General features: G+C 37.5%; 2 protein-coding genes across 2 annotated transcripts in view; both read left to right on the top strand.

Moving 5' to 3' along the window:
- LOC107709051 (neurobeachin-like protein 1) overlaps nucleotides 1-11,441 on the top strand; it is a 62,029-nt gene extending 50,588 nt beyond the window's left edge. The window contains 13 exon segments of the mRNA XM_016513443.1: nucleotides 404-513; nucleotides 859-976; nucleotides 2,343-2,440; nucleotides 2,551-2,667; nucleotides 2,747-2,836; nucleotides 3,192-3,301; nucleotides 3,401-3,573; nucleotides 3,718-3,812; nucleotides 4,912-5,028; nucleotides 5,248-5,409; nucleotides 5,498-5,646; nucleotides 7,263-7,398; nucleotides 9,143-11,441. Of these exon segments, the coding sequence (XP_016368929.1) occupies nucleotides 404-513; nucleotides 859-976; nucleotides 2,343-2,440; nucleotides 2,551-2,667; nucleotides 2,747-2,836; nucleotides 3,192-3,301; nucleotides 3,401-3,573; nucleotides 3,718-3,812; nucleotides 4,912-5,028; nucleotides 5,248-5,409; nucleotides 5,498-5,646; nucleotides 7,263-7,398; nucleotides 9,143-9,244 (1,577 nt within the window). The 3' untranslated portion in view covers nucleotides 9,245-11,441.
- Nucleotides 11,442-12,378: 937 nt separating this feature from the next.
- The window catches only part of LOC107709050 (RNA-binding protein 26-like), a 13,173-nt gene continuing 9,222 nt past the window's right edge, over nucleotides 12,379-16,329 (top strand). The window contains exons 1-8 of the mRNA XM_016513442.1: nucleotides 12,379-12,443; nucleotides 12,789-12,907; nucleotides 13,122-13,258; nucleotides 14,127-14,215; nucleotides 14,355-14,587; nucleotides 15,408-15,671; nucleotides 15,744-15,983; nucleotides 16,078-16,218. Coding sequence (XP_016368928.1) covers nucleotides 12,385-12,443; nucleotides 12,789-12,907; nucleotides 13,122-13,258; nucleotides 14,127-14,215; nucleotides 14,355-14,587; nucleotides 15,408-15,671; nucleotides 15,744-15,983; nucleotides 16,078-16,218 — 1,282 coding nt within the window. The 5' untranslated portion in view covers nucleotides 12,379-12,384. The remainder of the gene's footprint in view (nucleotides 12,444-12,788; nucleotides 12,908-13,121; nucleotides 13,259-14,126; nucleotides 14,216-14,354; nucleotides 14,588-15,407; nucleotides 15,672-15,743; nucleotides 15,984-16,077; nucleotides 16,219-16,329) is intronic.

The raw sequence follows: 16,329 nt of genomic DNA, 5'->3' as shown, positions 1-16,329 counted from the left end.
GTTTTTTGACTGTGAAACTCACCTAGATAAATTAACAGTGAATTTTCCTTTGGTAATTCAGAAGACGAGTCTTCTTTTAAGTAAACGTTGAGTTTTAAATGTATGCAGGTTCTCATCTATTTCATATTTTAGTGTTTGACAAGCTACAAAAAGGTTTTCTCTTTTTCTGTTGTTGTTTTTTTTTCCCATCTGATTCTTTACTGTTTTTCAGAGTTGATTTTTGGCACATTGCATAGAAACCAATGGGGGGGGTCAATATGACCCCAACAAATTATACAGCCTTTCTAAAACACATCTGTGTCAAAACCTTGCAAGCACATTCATGACCATAAATCAGCAATATTCGCAAAATTTCAAGTAACCAGTGTTTCATTGTGTCTCATTCTCTCTCTAATTGGTGTAGGATTTGACCTGGGTCGCTTGCAGATCTCTAAAGAGAGGGTAAATGATGTCATCCTGCCAAAATGGGCCAAATCCCCCGAGGACTTCATCTACAAGCACCGCAAAGCCCTGGTGAGCCCTTTTCTGAGGACCTCTTCACAGCTCTTCCCCACTAACCTCAATAGAAAGCCTCCAGGGAGGGATGTGTAATTGAATACAGCCCGCTCTCAGTATCTGTTTCTGTTCTTCTTCTCAATTCCTTTGCCACTTCTGTCCTATTAAAGCCCGAAGCAGTCAGAAATGGCTTCGTGAAAGGTTACAAAACTAGAACGACAGAAGAGTCTTTCCCAGACTCCTTCTGGTGGCAGATTCCTCTCATAATGACTGACGGCCTCAGGTCTAATGTTAGAGAAATACTGGTTTGGAAGTGTATCATGTGACTATTTCTTGATGTAGATGATGTGGGCCTGTTTTCAGGAATCTGAGTATGTGTCGGCCCATCTGCATGAATGGATCGATCTGATCTTCGGCTATAAACAGAGGGGCCCGGCTGCAGTGGAGGCGCTTAATGTCTTCTATTACTGCACATATGAAGGTATGTCCTTCATACAAGTCATGATGTGGCTGACATCCTTTGCTACCATACTTGAGGAACATTAATTTGGTGGATATTTTGTTATTTTATGAGTTTTGCAAAGACTTAATTTGACTACAAATACAGCTTATAAAATGTTTAAACTTTCTTTTTCATTGCAAGAAACAGTAAATAATGTTTTTTTTTTTAAATAGTTGCATTGATCTGGCCGTCGTAATAAAGCACCATCTGAGTACTAATACCACAACTACTGAGCTAGAACTGTTGGAACTTTATGTGCCACTGTAAAAATAATTTAATAACACGTTAACAAATATTGTTGTGCTAAACCTAATTTAAACATTTAAAGTTTCGTTAAATTGTAGATCTATAAACTGCCGTTTTGTAAAGATTAGTTAAATATTGTGGTATAATGTTCTTTAAACTAGTGTTGTTATTGTTAACTAAAACTATTACATTTTAGTACACATTATTTGTTAATTGAAATAAAGTTGAAATAAAACAAACTAAATATTAAAAGAAAAACTTAAACTTGGAAAAAAAAAAGAAGAAAATTAGAAATGTTGCTTTGCCAGTACTTTAGTAGTACTAAAGTTACTAAAACTAAATCTGAAATAAAATAAAAACAGTTTATTTCAGTAGTTAAATATTGTGGTAAATAACTGGTGTTTTTATTGTAAACAAATTATTGCTTTTAGTACACATTATTTGTTAATTGAAATAAAGCTGAAATAAATATTAAATGAAAATGCGAACTTAAAAAAAAAAAGAAAAAAAAAAGAAAATTAGAAATGTTGCTTTAGCAGTACTAGTACTAAAGTTTCTAAAAGTAAATCTGAAATAAAGCTAAATAGAAAAAAGAACAGAAAACCACATAACAAAATTACTTAAACTCAAACAAAAAATATAAAAATAAACTTTTATAAATAAATATTATACTAATATATTTATATTAAATATTTATAAACACTATAATAATACTAAAATAAACTGTTTTAAGCTGCAGCCTTGAACCTGACAACTAATTTCATACATAGCTGTGCTAGTTTTTTCTGATCTCCATTTGTTCTTACATAATGACAATTTCTACTCGTATCAGTATTTTATGTCTACTATTTATTTATTTCATAAGTAGCCATGTAAAAAACAGGATAATGATGTCTCAGCCAATCATTATCACAAAAACTGAGCCTTTCAGGCTTATAGAAGACTTCTCTTTCATATCAAGGTGAGTCTTCTTCACCCTGCTGGGGTTTATTTTGAGATCACGACTGACTGACTCTACATTATCACTTGTGTTTATGGTGCAAATAGTTTTTATCTACATTTAAATGCAGCAAAATGAAACTGTCTGTGGTTGTTTTAGGGGCTGTTGATCTGGACGCCATTACAGATGAGAAGGAGAGGAAGGCTCTAGAAGGCATGATCAGTAACTTTGGACAGACCCCGTGCCATTTACTGAAGGTGCTTCTGCACACACACGGACAGTGTTCTCTTGAATGGAGATCATAAGATGACATAAACATGAGAGAGTTTGTTGTTTGATAAGATGTTATGTGTTAATGTGCATTTAGGAGCCCCATCCCGTGCGTCTCTCTCTGGAGGAGCTGGAGAAGAGGAGATCTCGTCTGGACTCCTGTCCTCTCAACATATTCCAGCACCTCACTGAACTCAAATCCTTCTTCATTGAGGTGACTGAATTAGCAGTGCTTTATGTGTTTGTCCAGATGTTGTTCTGTGGACTGATGGAGTTTCATCTCTGTGTTTTAGGGCATCAGTGATAATGTGCCACTGGTTAAAGCCGTTGTCCCCAAGAACCAATCACATTCTTTTATCTCACAGGGGAGTCCAGATACTCTGGTAAGTCTGGGCTTGATTAGTCAAGACACACAACATCAGAATAGACCCTATTTTTATTTATTAATTTTTTTAATTAATGTCCCTAATCATGTTGCGCACAATCAATTGGTGCACATTGTGATTTATTATATAAAATAATAATATTTATATACTGTAAACACAACCATAACATATATAAAATAATTTGTATTCATAATTTTAAAGGAATATATATATATATAATTATGGTAAGCAGCCATGTAATAAGTGAGATAATAATACACATTACTGATCACTCAGGATTTTTATTACTATCCCTGGGCATAATTAATCAATGCACATTGTAATAAATTATATAAATATTTGGGTTATCAAGGTAACGCTGAGCCAGAACGGCTTGATGGGAACTCACGGCTGGCTGCCCTATGACAAGAACATATCCAACTATTTCACCTTCATCAAAGACCCCACCGTAGCCGGTGTAAAGTGAGTCTCTCTGACGTCTAACATCTTCCTGTTTATAGCTGCCCTGCACTTCCTTTAACATAACCAACGCATCCACAATCACACACTCTCTCTCTGTAGGACTCAGAGGTTTCTAGCAGGGCCGTTCTCTCCAGGGGTTGAAGTCACAGCTCGCCTGTTTGTTGTGTCTCATGACGGGAAGTTGCTCTTCAGTGGAGGCCACTGGGACAACAGCCTGAGAGTGACGTCACTCGTCAAGGGCAAAACAGTGGGGCAGCACATCCGCCACATGGGTACTGGAAACTGCCTTTTTTTCCGCTTCTTTCTTTCTCATGAATAGGCACATCCAGATTGTACTGTATGTTCTAACTTTAACTTTGAACTGCAGGAAACAAATCTGCTAACTTTGGAAATTTGTGTGTGTCTATATTTTTCAGACATTGTAACATGCCTGGCCACAGATCACTTTGGGATTCACCTGATCTCTGGCTCTAGAGACACCACCTGTATGGTGTGGCAGGTGCTACAGCAGGTATGTTCTGCTCTCTTGGAAAAGTCACATGATCTGTCGTCTTCAAATGACTTCCTATAGATGGTTCATTCCTAAATATGAAGCATTTTATTGTACCAATCAGGTGTTTATTGTATATACACTACTGTTCAAAAAATGTGGTTAAAATGTTTTTGAAAGTGTCTTCTGCTCACCAAGGCTGCATTTATTTGATACAGTAAAAACAGTAATATTTTGAAATATCATTACAATTTAAAATAACTGTTTTTTATTTAAATATATTGTAAAATGTAATTTATTGCTGTGATCAAAGCTGAATTTTCAGCATCATTACTCCAGTCTTCAGTGTCACATGATCTTCAGAAATCATTCTAATATGCTGATTTGCTGCTCGAGAAACAGTTCTCATTATTATCAATGTTGAAAACTGCTGCTTCATATTTTTGTAGAAACTGTGATTCATATTTTTCAGGATTCTTCGAATTAAAAATTGAAAGATTAAAATTCAAGATAGTGATATTTAAAGATAGAGATGGCATTGTTCATTTTTTTTAATAATAGCATAATTAATTTAACATAGGGATGAATTTTAAATAATAGTGAGTGGATGAGTGGATCTTATAACACAAACTGGGAATTTTACAAGAAACATTTCAGGAGCTTCTTCCTTAATTTAACATTCTTAGGAATGTTGTTTTAATTGATAATGTTCTTTTGAAAACTACCACATCACTTGTGTTAAATAATATAATGAATCAAGTTTTTATTCTCTACTCGTATAAAGAGGAGCTTTTTAGGTAACACTGTATTTTAAGGACTTGCTATTTACTTGTTGCTTATTAGCATGCATATCACTAGCATATTGGCTGTTTATTAGTACGGTACTTATATACCACATATTAATGTCTTATTCTGCATGAGCATATTTTAGATCCCTTAAACCTACCCCAAACCTAAACTTAACAACTACCTTACTAACTATTAATAAGCAGCAAATCAGGAGTTTATTGAGGCAAAAGGCACAGTTAATAGTGAATATGTGTTCTTTATTCTAAAGTGTTTCCGGTTTTTATTTCTGCTGCAGTGTTGGGAGTCTGTTTAACTTATTCTGTTTTTGTAGGGTGGTGCTCCGGTGGGTCTGTCCCATAAGCCGGTGCAGGTGTTGTACGGACACACAGATGAAGTTGTGAGTGTGTCTATCAGTACAGAGCTGGACATGGCGGTCTCTGGATCACGGGTGAGACTCGACTCTCTCACAATCTATTTCTCACACTTGTTCAGTATTAAGCAACCTGACAGTGGCATTGTGCCTCATTTCAAATTAAAAAGGTTAGCCAATAATAATATAGCTCATTTACATATAGCATTCTTAAAGGGTTCAAAGTTGTTTGGGTGGATTTCAGGGAAGAAAAAAAGGTGATACAAGAATGTAATCAGCAGTTTGTGTGTGTCACAGGATGGGACGGTGATCATTCACACTGTTCGGAGGGGTCAGTACATGCGCTCTCTGCGGCCGCCGTGTGAGAGCTCTCTGCCCGTGTCCATCATGCACCTGGCTGTGTCCTGGGAGGGACATCTAGTGGTGCACACCTGCGTAGAGGGCAAAGCCACACTGAAGGTATCAAACACACAGTTCAGTTCCCCTTCTCCGCACACATTTCTGTGCCCGTGTAAACCGATCCTCTTTGTGTTTTGTGTGTGTTCAGGATAAGAACGCCCTGCACCTGTACTCTGTGAACGGGAAGCACCTGTGCAGCGCTCCTCTGAAGGAGCAGGTGACAGACATGTGTGCTTCAGGAGAGCATGTCATCATCGGCAGCGAGCAGGGTTTCCTGTCTGTCCGAGATCTCTACAGGTAAACCATAATCTTCTGCTTTTTCATATTATAATATGCATCACAATAATGGCATTTTTTAAAAAGACACTTGCATTGAAGGAGGAATCATATGTAGAGAGCCGAGTATCAGTAATACTATACAATGCAATGGGGCCACTTTTTCAGCGGCCTTGATTCTGGAAGTGTTTTTTCCATTTATTTTTACCATTAGGATTTAAAAAAAGTCTTTTAAAAGTTTTAAACTATGAAATAAACCAACCAGCTACAAGGTGAATCACATTACAAACTTTGATTTCAAGCAAACAAGCATTTGAAAATCAGAGACTGATATTAACGGCTTTAGTGTGGGAAAAAAAAAAGTGAAATAAAAACGATATTTTATTTATTGCGAAATATATAGATGTTTAAGAGCATAGGAGGAAGGATGGAAATGGGTGGGCACTAAAGAGCTTTTCTTTCCGCAATTAGCTTGTTGCGATGTTTATTACATATATACGAACAATATCTTCTCTATTTATAAAATATGTAAATACACACAAATATTTAAGTAGTCTGAGAACATTGGAGACTGACTCTATTTAGTCATTTGCAGTGCTTATGGTAGTGAGTTGATGGTAAAGTGTTCTTTTGGCATGATTAGTTTATCACAATTCTCTGATGTTGATTATGTACATAGAAACAATATATTTAATGTTTATTGCAAAATATGCACATGCATACAAATATTTAAGTAGTTTGAAAGCACAGGAGACGGACTCTGCACCATTCTCAGTGCTTCACGGGAGTGGTTGGGCACTAAAGATTTTTGACGTGATTTGCTTGTCATGATTCTCTGATTTCTTAGCAGAATAAGAATCTCACCAGGAATTCTACTGTTAAACACCATTATTTAAAAAATAAGTTGCAAAAGTAACAAAAGCATTTACCATCGATTAACAGCTCATAGTCAGTCTGTCTTTAATGGTTTAAGTTTTTTTTAAAAGTCAATTACCGTAAATTAATGGGATTTTTACTTCCGGAATTCGACTGTTGCACTCGATTAAAGGGATAGTTCACCCAAAAATGAAAATTCTGTCATCATTTACTCACACTCAAATTGTTTAAATGGTTAGTTCACCCAAAAATGGAAATTAGCCCATTATTTACTCACCCTCAAGCCATCCTAGGTGTATATGACTTCCTTCTTTCAGACGAATCCAGTCGGAGTTATATTAAAAATTGAGTTTGATCTTCCACGCTGTTTAATGGCAGTCTATGAACTATCCCTTTAAAATCTGTATGAATTTTTTTTTATTTATTTTTTTGCTGAGCACAAAAGAAGATATTTTGAAGAGTGTTGGTAATGGAAAAAGTACGATGGATGTCAATGGGGATCTGAAACTGTTTGGTTACCAACATTCTTCAAAATATCTAATTTTGTATTCAACAAAAAAAAGAAAGTTATACAGGTTTGGACAAAACTTGAGGGTGAGTGAATGATGACAGACTTTTCAATTTTTGAGTGAACTGTCCCTTTAAGGATGCCTAAGGATTTGTATCATTGCATTTTATGATGTTGTCGTCAGATTGTAAGTATGAAGGTCTGTTCCTTGAACTTGATCCTAACACGCCCTCTCTCTTGGTTACCATGGCAGCCTGGCTCTGTGTGTGTCGCCGACGGCGATGCGGGTGCCCATCCGCTGTGTGTCTGTGACCAAGGAGCAGTCTCACGCTCTGGTGGGACTCGATGACGGCAAGCTGATCGTGGTGGGCGTGGGGAAACCTGCGGAGGTAAAAAACTCCTTCAGGAACTACATCACGCAGAGGATGGAGGGCTCACCTCTCATGAACACGCTGCGTGTGCGGTCGCCCGCACGCCTGCTGCATCTCAGAGACCAGAACACGTTCAGCCCCAACATCATCTGAGAGAAATATATACACACTTACCAGATGTCAAACTCGGATACATAAAGTTCTCACGTTTACCTAGCTATCTAAGTGGAGACTACAGATTAATCCGAACCCAAAACCGTAACTCTTCCTCTAAAAGAATAGATTTTAAAAATAATGATTTATTTATTTATTAATCATTTATTTTTTGAATTCAGTGTTTTCCGAAATGTGAAGTAACTGATGCTGGATTATTATTAGTATTAACATTATATTAATATTTCATTTTTAAAAAAATATCACGGTTATTGTCAATACCGGCACATTGCGATACTTTTACTCCGAGAACATACTGTACTTTTTCATTCACCACATTGCCATAATGAGCGCTATAATGACATTAGCATGAACTGTCTTCTTCTGCCATCACTTTTCTCTTTCTGAGCAAGTCAACATTAAGCACTCTTGACATATAGCTACTTCCTTGAAATATCGCACATCATTTGATATAAACTCTACCGCCGCCTTGAGTTCTGAGATTAGTTAAGGTGAAAGTAGTCTCTGCCTCAGACAGAAAAATGGAAAACACTGATTCAATTTGCCAGTTTCAATCTGCAACACATTTGTGCAACGGGACCACAAGCTTACAATGCATTCGCCAGGAATCTGTGTTTTGCATACTTGTGTAGAGCATGTTTCTGGCCTAAGATGTCAGTTCAGACTTAAAGCGTTTGTATACTCACATAGTCAGTACATACAATTACACAGCCCTGCATCTTGGAAAAAAAATCTGCTGATTTGCAAAATACGGCATAATATTGCGTAATTTGATTATGCTGAATTCAAAAATATCACTAACAATTTTCCATCATGTACAGTTTTTTCACAAAATAAGAATAAGGATTTTTCAAATGATATATTTATCAGCTTTACCAAAATAACGCTTAACACAGTCAAGTGTCAAAGGCTTCGGGTTTAATGACAAAAGAAGTATTCTTACAGTAACTTACAGTCTGGAAAGGAGTGAACAAATATGTTCAAATACTCCATTTAATGTCAAAGAACTTTACAAAATAAGCTTAACAAAATGGGTAATTTTCTGTGGCTGTTTGGATGTAGTAAAACACCCACAGATGTAGAAGAAAACATCTGGCTCATCTGTCAATGGCCATAGTTCTAACCTTGACATCAAAATAATGTCTTCAGAATAATTCATGCATGCGAAAATTGGCTGAGAATTGAACAAATAGTTGTAACCTGGCTTGAGTCAGAGGAAGATATGAATTATGTACCACACTTCTTCACCTTACAAATGGTTGTCAAAAGCAAAGATGCTACAAAATTCACATATCTTGTGAGAAAATGTGATGTGCTAGAACAGAACCGGCACTGTTTTTGGAATCAGCAGCCCAAAATTAGTTCGAAACAAGCGTTGGATTTCATTCAGCAAACATGATGCAGGGCAGTGTTAACATTTCCTTATCTCATCTTCTTTTTTTGAACCTCACTTAAAATGTACATTTAGATTTTGCACTAACCTCAACACAGATGATCTCACATGCACTCATCAATCATCTTTTTCCCCCCCACTGTTCACCTCCTCTTTACTTTTATCCTTCACTTCCCTCTCCTCTCCGTTCCTCAGATGCGTTCTGGCCAGATTACGAGGAAACTGTGGGGCTCCAGTAAACGTCTCACTCAGATCTCGTCTGGAGAAACAGAGTATCACACCCAAGAGCAGCCCTGACCCCGCCCCCCCTCCTGCCTGATTGGCCCACTGCCCTGTCAGTCACCCAAAACCATTGTTTCAGTTTGGAGGATGGCTCTCTCCTCTTGCTGAAACAATAAGGACTTTTTTTAGCACCTGTATGCAAATCTGTGTGTGTGTTGAGCCAAACGGATGCGTGTTCCCTCGTGTAGTTGGACTGGTGCAGGCACCATTTAACTACACGTGTCTGAATTCTGTGAAAACCCTAATGTTGACCCTCCTGACTCCGCCCTCTCTGTCGTTTTCCACCACATATGCCACGCCCATTTAGTTAATCATCATTAACACACAGTTATCATCATCAGCAGCAGCATTACAGAGTGTTTTTATCACGTCTACGTTCACATGTGCATCAGGTTTGATGTGTTTTTGTAGTACGTGTCCAGTTACTCATTTGTTTCTTAGTGGCCTTGTCATATTTAATGACTTTCAATGGTGATGTTTTATTAGTGGACACAGGCATTATTTATTTGCACAGTCTTGCTCTTGCACAGACCTCGAAAAGTGGATGATAATTTACACCAGTATAATTCACAATATGTATGACCTATTCTGTTCCAGTAGACCAACACATTTGATCACAAAACTGACATGTGACACTGATTTTTATTGTGCGTAACTGTTGAATGTTGTCATTCGTTACTTGAATTGTGATGTAGTTATTTCAATGAAGAATGCAAGATTTCATTTTGTCGTGGATGTACATGCAAACAGTTTTACAGCCGATCTACACTTTGATTTATAGATTTGTTGCATCTGAAGGTTTTGTTTGATAAAGCACTACAAATACAAAGGGGGAGGAGTTTCGAAGGGCTTTCGACAGTAAGCAATACAGTTTTGTCATTCCACAGGCTAATCGCTGCTCCGCAGTCTTCCTAGTATCCAAACCGAGCACTACATAGAGAGGAGGTACTTGTGTACAGCTAGAACCAATGCAGCATAATTCGATAGTCAGGTGAGACGCTGTTTCCCCTCCTCTTTTATATTTCTAAGCCATGCAGTCTTGGTTTACTACGCAGGTAAACTTCCAGGCCTTCTAGAGAATTCACAGTTACTGATTGACATCTGAATTCTGATCCTCCATATGCAGTTTTTTGATTTCTTCAACGTAGGCTCCAGATACACGTGTTTCCCTTACAAGAATGTACCATAGTAAACATAGGTTTTGGCAAAATTCCTTTATTATAGTCACAACTGTGAAGGATCTCCTTCGAACTGCTTCAGAAGCCTTTTGCATTTGTTAATATCAAATTACTACACTTGCACAATAACATAATAACTGGCATTTTAGTGGAAGCTATCATCACCATGGTGTTTTTTTAAAATAAGGGTTTAGTTTGTTTTTGTTTAGGTCTCATTTTCTTACACTAATGTCTTTCTGAGTGACAACATTAATTCCTTTACTAAAGGACAGTTGTTTTGAAACTTATATAAGTGATCAGTAATATGAAGATGTTAATGAAGATACTAATACCAAAATGCAGATGTCTTTATCAGGATGTTTTGTGTGTTGTATGTTCTTCCATATATGTGCTTTAGTTTGCAATGGTGCTGAAGTTTAGATTTGAAGTCTGAATCGGGATGAGATATGTTTTATTTCCTATCACAAAGTGCTCCCTGCATCTGCTGGCTGCTTTGGAAATAAGTTCTAAATTAATGCTTTGATTTCTTTGCATTTATTATTTTTTAATCCTGTATTTTTAGACTCTTTTTTTCTTAAACCGGAGATCCCCGAGGTGACTGTTTTTATTCACATATCTATTTGTATGTATGTTTTTCTTCCTTTAATTAAATGAATGGAGTGCCTTTTTTTATTCTGTCGTCATGCAAATTAGTCTCCATGATCTGAACTCTGTAGCATGACCTTTCGTGACCCCTGTGGACAGCCACGGTTTCTACGGGAACCAGATAAACTTCAGCAGTGACTCCTCCATCGTATCAGACCTGTGACTTACTGAGCTGCTTTTATTTTAGCCGTCACTAATGGACGTGTGTGTGTATATCTGTGCTTATTTATGAATCCAGTATGAAATGTACAGCATGAATTTTATTTCTGTTTATGAATTGTATTTTTTTGCACTTTCCAGGTACGACAAATTGTAAGAGATTGTTTTAAATGTCTGCTTGATCTGTACAGAGAAACTGCTTTGTTATACGTGAAGATTTATCATTAAAGCCCTGTTGAAAAGTCACAGTGACATGTTTTCTTTAATAAGTTTTTTCAACTGAATAATTTATTTGTTGTTTAACATGATAGCATTAAAATTTGACATAGTGGATCTTTACACTATCACATATCATTTTATTTGGAAGTCACAGTGTATGCTTCTGTGTGCATCATTAGATTTTAATGAAAAATAAAATCACAAATATATTTTAGTGTGAAACAGAACCATGTCTGATATGCAAATCCATGATTTGAAGTTTAATTTGTATTTTTAAAATATATTACAAACGAGTAAAAAAAAGAACATTAGAACAATACAAGGGTATATGTCACAAAATAAAATAACTGATTACATTATTAAAGAGATTATAAGGACAAGTGTTCCTATTGCTCAGTTTTATTTTATTTATTTTTTTATTTTTTTGTGAACAGGTTCTGGCAATATACGAGCCAATGTAATAATCAAATGTATTCAAATAATTAAGACAAAAGTTAAATTATTTTTAAATGAAACCTACTTTCATATAGTATCTGTTGTGTAAAGTGTGACGATGCTGCCTTCGCACTGCAGCGGCCCCTTTAAGAAACTCTCTGGAAGTGTGTGCTGCGGCGGGCTCTCGCGAGATTTGCCCGCGAGAGTAAACAGTCGCCATTTCTGGAAAGTAAGAAAGAGCTGAAAGTGTGGCGGACCGTTCGTTCACATCCGCACAGAAGCCAACCCCGATAAGTCCTAAATTGAAGACCGCGTCTAAGCTTCCCGTTACCGTCTGTCTTCCCTGGCTGGTGTACAACCACATGTGATATTGCAGTCGGAGTTTATGAGGGCGGTGAGTGAGTGATTGAGGCCTGACAGTACACACACTAACTTACATCCTGACCAGACTGTAAACTCACTGCTGTTGGTCACTCTCATAGGGGCATAACTGCAGAATAAACAGCCCTCCTCTGAAAAATGATAATTGAAAACCTCGATGCCTTGAAGACATGGCTCTCGAAGACTCTTGAACCCATGTAAGTGATGCTGCTGCACTGTGCATTAAAATGATGCTAACACAATGATTAAAATCTTCCTGAATGTCAGTGGCTTTAGTTATGTATGAGTTTATTATTGACTAATGCATTGACTCTTTTTGTGTGTTGGTTTGAAATTGTATTAACTAAAATGCTTGTACATGGTTATCCTAGTAATCAATCACGAGTTATCAGCAATTGTATCTATTATACAGCTGTACTAATTTTACTGTAAAGATGTTGTAGGTTGTCATTTGAGCGTCATGGACAGATCTGCACCATCTTTATGTGTGGCTGAAGATCATTCGGTTCAATGTCATTGAAGTGTATCTGTCTGTCCGGCAGATGTGATGCTGACCCTTCTGCTCTTGCGAAATATGTGGTTGCCTTGGTGAAGAAAGATAAATCCGAGAAGGAGCTGAAAGCACTATGCATTGACCAGTTGGATGTATTCCTTCAGAAAGGTATAATTCAACACTATTAATGATCTGAATATATGCAGTTTTGTAAAGTTTTTTTTTTTCAAACCAGGTGAAGACCCCTAACTAGTAGGTTCATTGCATAACAACTGCTTCAATTCCATGTCACTTCCAAGACAGACAATGTATATATATATATACTTACTCTGTCAGAACTGAGTCTCTGAAGCTGTTAACATACATTTGCTTTTGCTTTCAGAGACGCAGGTATTTGTGGACAAACTGTTTGAAGCTGTGAACGCAAAGAGTTACCTACCTCAACCGGAGCAGCCGACTTCTGCAAGCAGAACTGAAACTCACCAGCGCACAGAGAAAGATGAAACAAAGAGAGAGGAGGTAACACAAAACAATCACATAAGATCAGCATTTTAAATAATCCTACACTACCGTTTAAAAATTTGCAGTCAGTATTAATATATTAATAAAGAAATTAATACTCTTATTCAGCTAGTGCACATTAAATTGATCAAAAGTGACATTAAAGACATTCATAACGCTAGAAAAGATTTATATTTCAAATAAATGCTGTTCTTTTGAACTCTGTTCTAGGGCTGCAACAACTAATCGATAAAATCGATTATTATCGATTACGAAAATCATCGACAACGATTCTCATTATCGATTAATCGGGTCTGCCCACAGTGCACGTCCAACGGAGTTTACATACTTGTCCAACTTCAGTCGGTCGCGTCAAATTAAAGCACTGAATTACTTATTTCTATGGACAAAATGCATCTAAAATAGTGGAGGAAACAGAATGAGATGCTGCAGGAGAGTTACGTGATCCAAGCTACCCAAAACATGAGAATTCTTTATTTTAAGCTTTAGAAAAAATAATCGACCAACTAATCGATTATCAAAATAATCGTTAGTTGCAGCCCTACTCTGTTCATCAAAGAAAAAATATTAAACCGCACAACTTTTTTCAGTATTGATGATAATCAGAAATGTTTCTTGAGCAGCAAATCAGCATATTAGAATGATTTCTGAAGGATCATGTGACACTGAAATAATGATGCTGAAAATTCAGCTTAGTATCACAAGAATAAATGACATCTTGATGATCATAAGATAATTATTTTAAAAAGTCCTACAGACCCCAAACTTTTAAACGGTAGTGTACGTTGTGAAATTTTGCTTAAAATGTCAATTTTCTTTTTGTGTTTGATGGTATTGATTTCTCTGGTTGTTTTTGCATAAGCAGCCCAGCCGAGACGAGGATCGAGAAAAGAAATTCTCCAGGAGAATAAACCACAGTCCTCCGTCTAGCTCCAGATACAGCCGAGACAGCAGGTGAGATTAACTTTAAATATAAGATTGTTTTAATTTTTTTAACTTTCCCAAAATGCCACACATGCATACATACACACATCTCTTAAGCCACCTTGTTAACTATCCTCATATTTTCTCTTCTATTTAAATGAAATTACAGGAGAGTAGATGACCGCTCCAGGAAGCGAGAGTATGACCGTAACCCACCCAGAAGGGACTCGTACAGGGAACGTTATAACCGCAGGAGAGAACGCAGCCGCAGTTACAGTCGCAGTCGTAGTCGCAGCTGGAGTAAGGACCGCACTCGTGACCGGGACAGAGACCGAGATCGGGACAGAGAGCGGGACCGCACCCGATCACGATCTCGCTCACAGAGTCGCTGCAGAAGCAGAGGTGAGGCGTCACTTTACTTTAGTTGTGTGCTTTATTCCCACATTTGAATTTTTATGCATGTAGATGACATGAAATACTTTATGCTGTGATTAGTCTAAAACTGTTTTGAAAAGACTTTTTAATAAACAGATTTATGTAAGTGCTTATATTTTGTAACTCATATTAATAGAGACTGCATGGAATATTTCTACCTAAAAATACTTGAACCAAAACCAGTAGTTTTAGCTCTTACATATTTAAGTAAAAAAAGCTTCAAAAGTTTGAAGATGATTTTTAAAATGTTTTTGAAAGAAGTCAAAAATACAGGAAAACAGCAATACTGTAAAATATTATCACATATTCTTTTATTCAGTATTTTTTACATTTATTTGATCAATTTTAAATGTAATTTATTCCTGTGATTTCAAAGCTGAATTCTCAGCATCTTTAGTGTCACATCCTTCTGAAATCCTTCTAATATGCTGATTTCTTCTTATTGATTTCTAAACATCTCTTATTATTATCAATGTTGTAAACTGCTTAGTATTTTGCGGAAACTGTGACCAGTATTCCTTGATGAATAGAAAGTTCAAAAGAACAGCATTTATTTGAAATAGAAATCTTTATATTACATTACATTATAAATGCATTTACTGTCACTTTTGATCTATTTAATGCATCCTTGCTGAATGACAAAACTGAAAACTGACCCCTTTTTAACTGTGGTAACTTAGAAACTGGCTTGCATAAAAAAAGAAAATAAAAAAAACGACACATTTTCACAACATTTACAGTGCTCACTTTGTCAGTCTTCTGTTGAACGCTTTTCTTGCCCTTCTAGAGCGAGATTCTGGAAAGCCAAAATACGAGCACAGTCGTCCAGAGCGTCAGGAGGTCGCGACCTCCGATGGCTACACCGCTACGCCTCTCACACCCGGGAACACCTCTGCTCATTTCCCTGTGCCCACCCTCAGTAGCACCATCACTGTCATCGCCCCCACCCACCACGGGAACAACACCACTGAGAGCTGGTCAGAATTCCCACAGGACCACACGCCCTTCGGCAGAGGCGGCCCACCAAGAAAACGCTGTCGTGACTATGATGGTACAGAATTTTTTTACTCTCTAATCAGTGAACCATGTTCATTATAGACTAACCATCTTTCTGTCTTAACAGAGAAAGGCTTCTGTATGCGAGGAGACATGTGCCCATTCGATCACGGAAGTGATCCAGTGGTGGTGGAGGACGTTAATCTTCCCAGCATACTTCCTTTCCAGCCACCGCCTCTTCCTGGAGTGGACGGCCCACCTCCTCCGGGTCTGCCGCCCCCTCACTCACTCCTGACTCCACCAGTGAACCTCAGACCACCTGTGCCCCCACCGGGCACCATGCCACCAAGCCTACCACCTGTAGCGGGTATGAAAAAGCATTTTTCCCAGGTCTAGACTTTTCATTTTAATGTTTAATGTTGAGTGTTTTTTTATAAATGTGCTGTTCTTCTGTCTTTCAGGTCCTCCGCCTCCTCTTCCTGCTCTGCAGCCCTCTGGTATGGACGCTCCACCAAACTCCATCACCAGCTCTGTGCCCACTATAGTGACGTCAGGTGTCCGGCCTCCGATCAGCCAACCTCCACCACCCCTGTTCACTTCAGGTGAGTGCTTATGAATGAGTCATGTCTAATACAGTAATACAATGATGACTCAACTCAACTCGACTGTCATATCTTGAACCTGGACATATGTGACCCTGGACCACAAAACCA

Source organism: Sinocyclocheilus rhinocerous, unplaced genomic scaffold (assembly GCF_001515625.1).
Source record: "Sinocyclocheilus rhinocerous isolate Xijiao unplaced genomic scaffold, SAMN03320098_v1.1 scaffold835, whole genome shotgun sequence".
NCBI classification, from domain to species: Eukaryota; Metazoa; Chordata; class Actinopteri; order Cypriniformes; family Cyprinidae; genus Sinocyclocheilus; species Sinocyclocheilus rhinocerous.
Note: the sequence above shows the minus strand (reverse complement) of the source record. Positions and strands in the feature narration are given on the sequence as shown.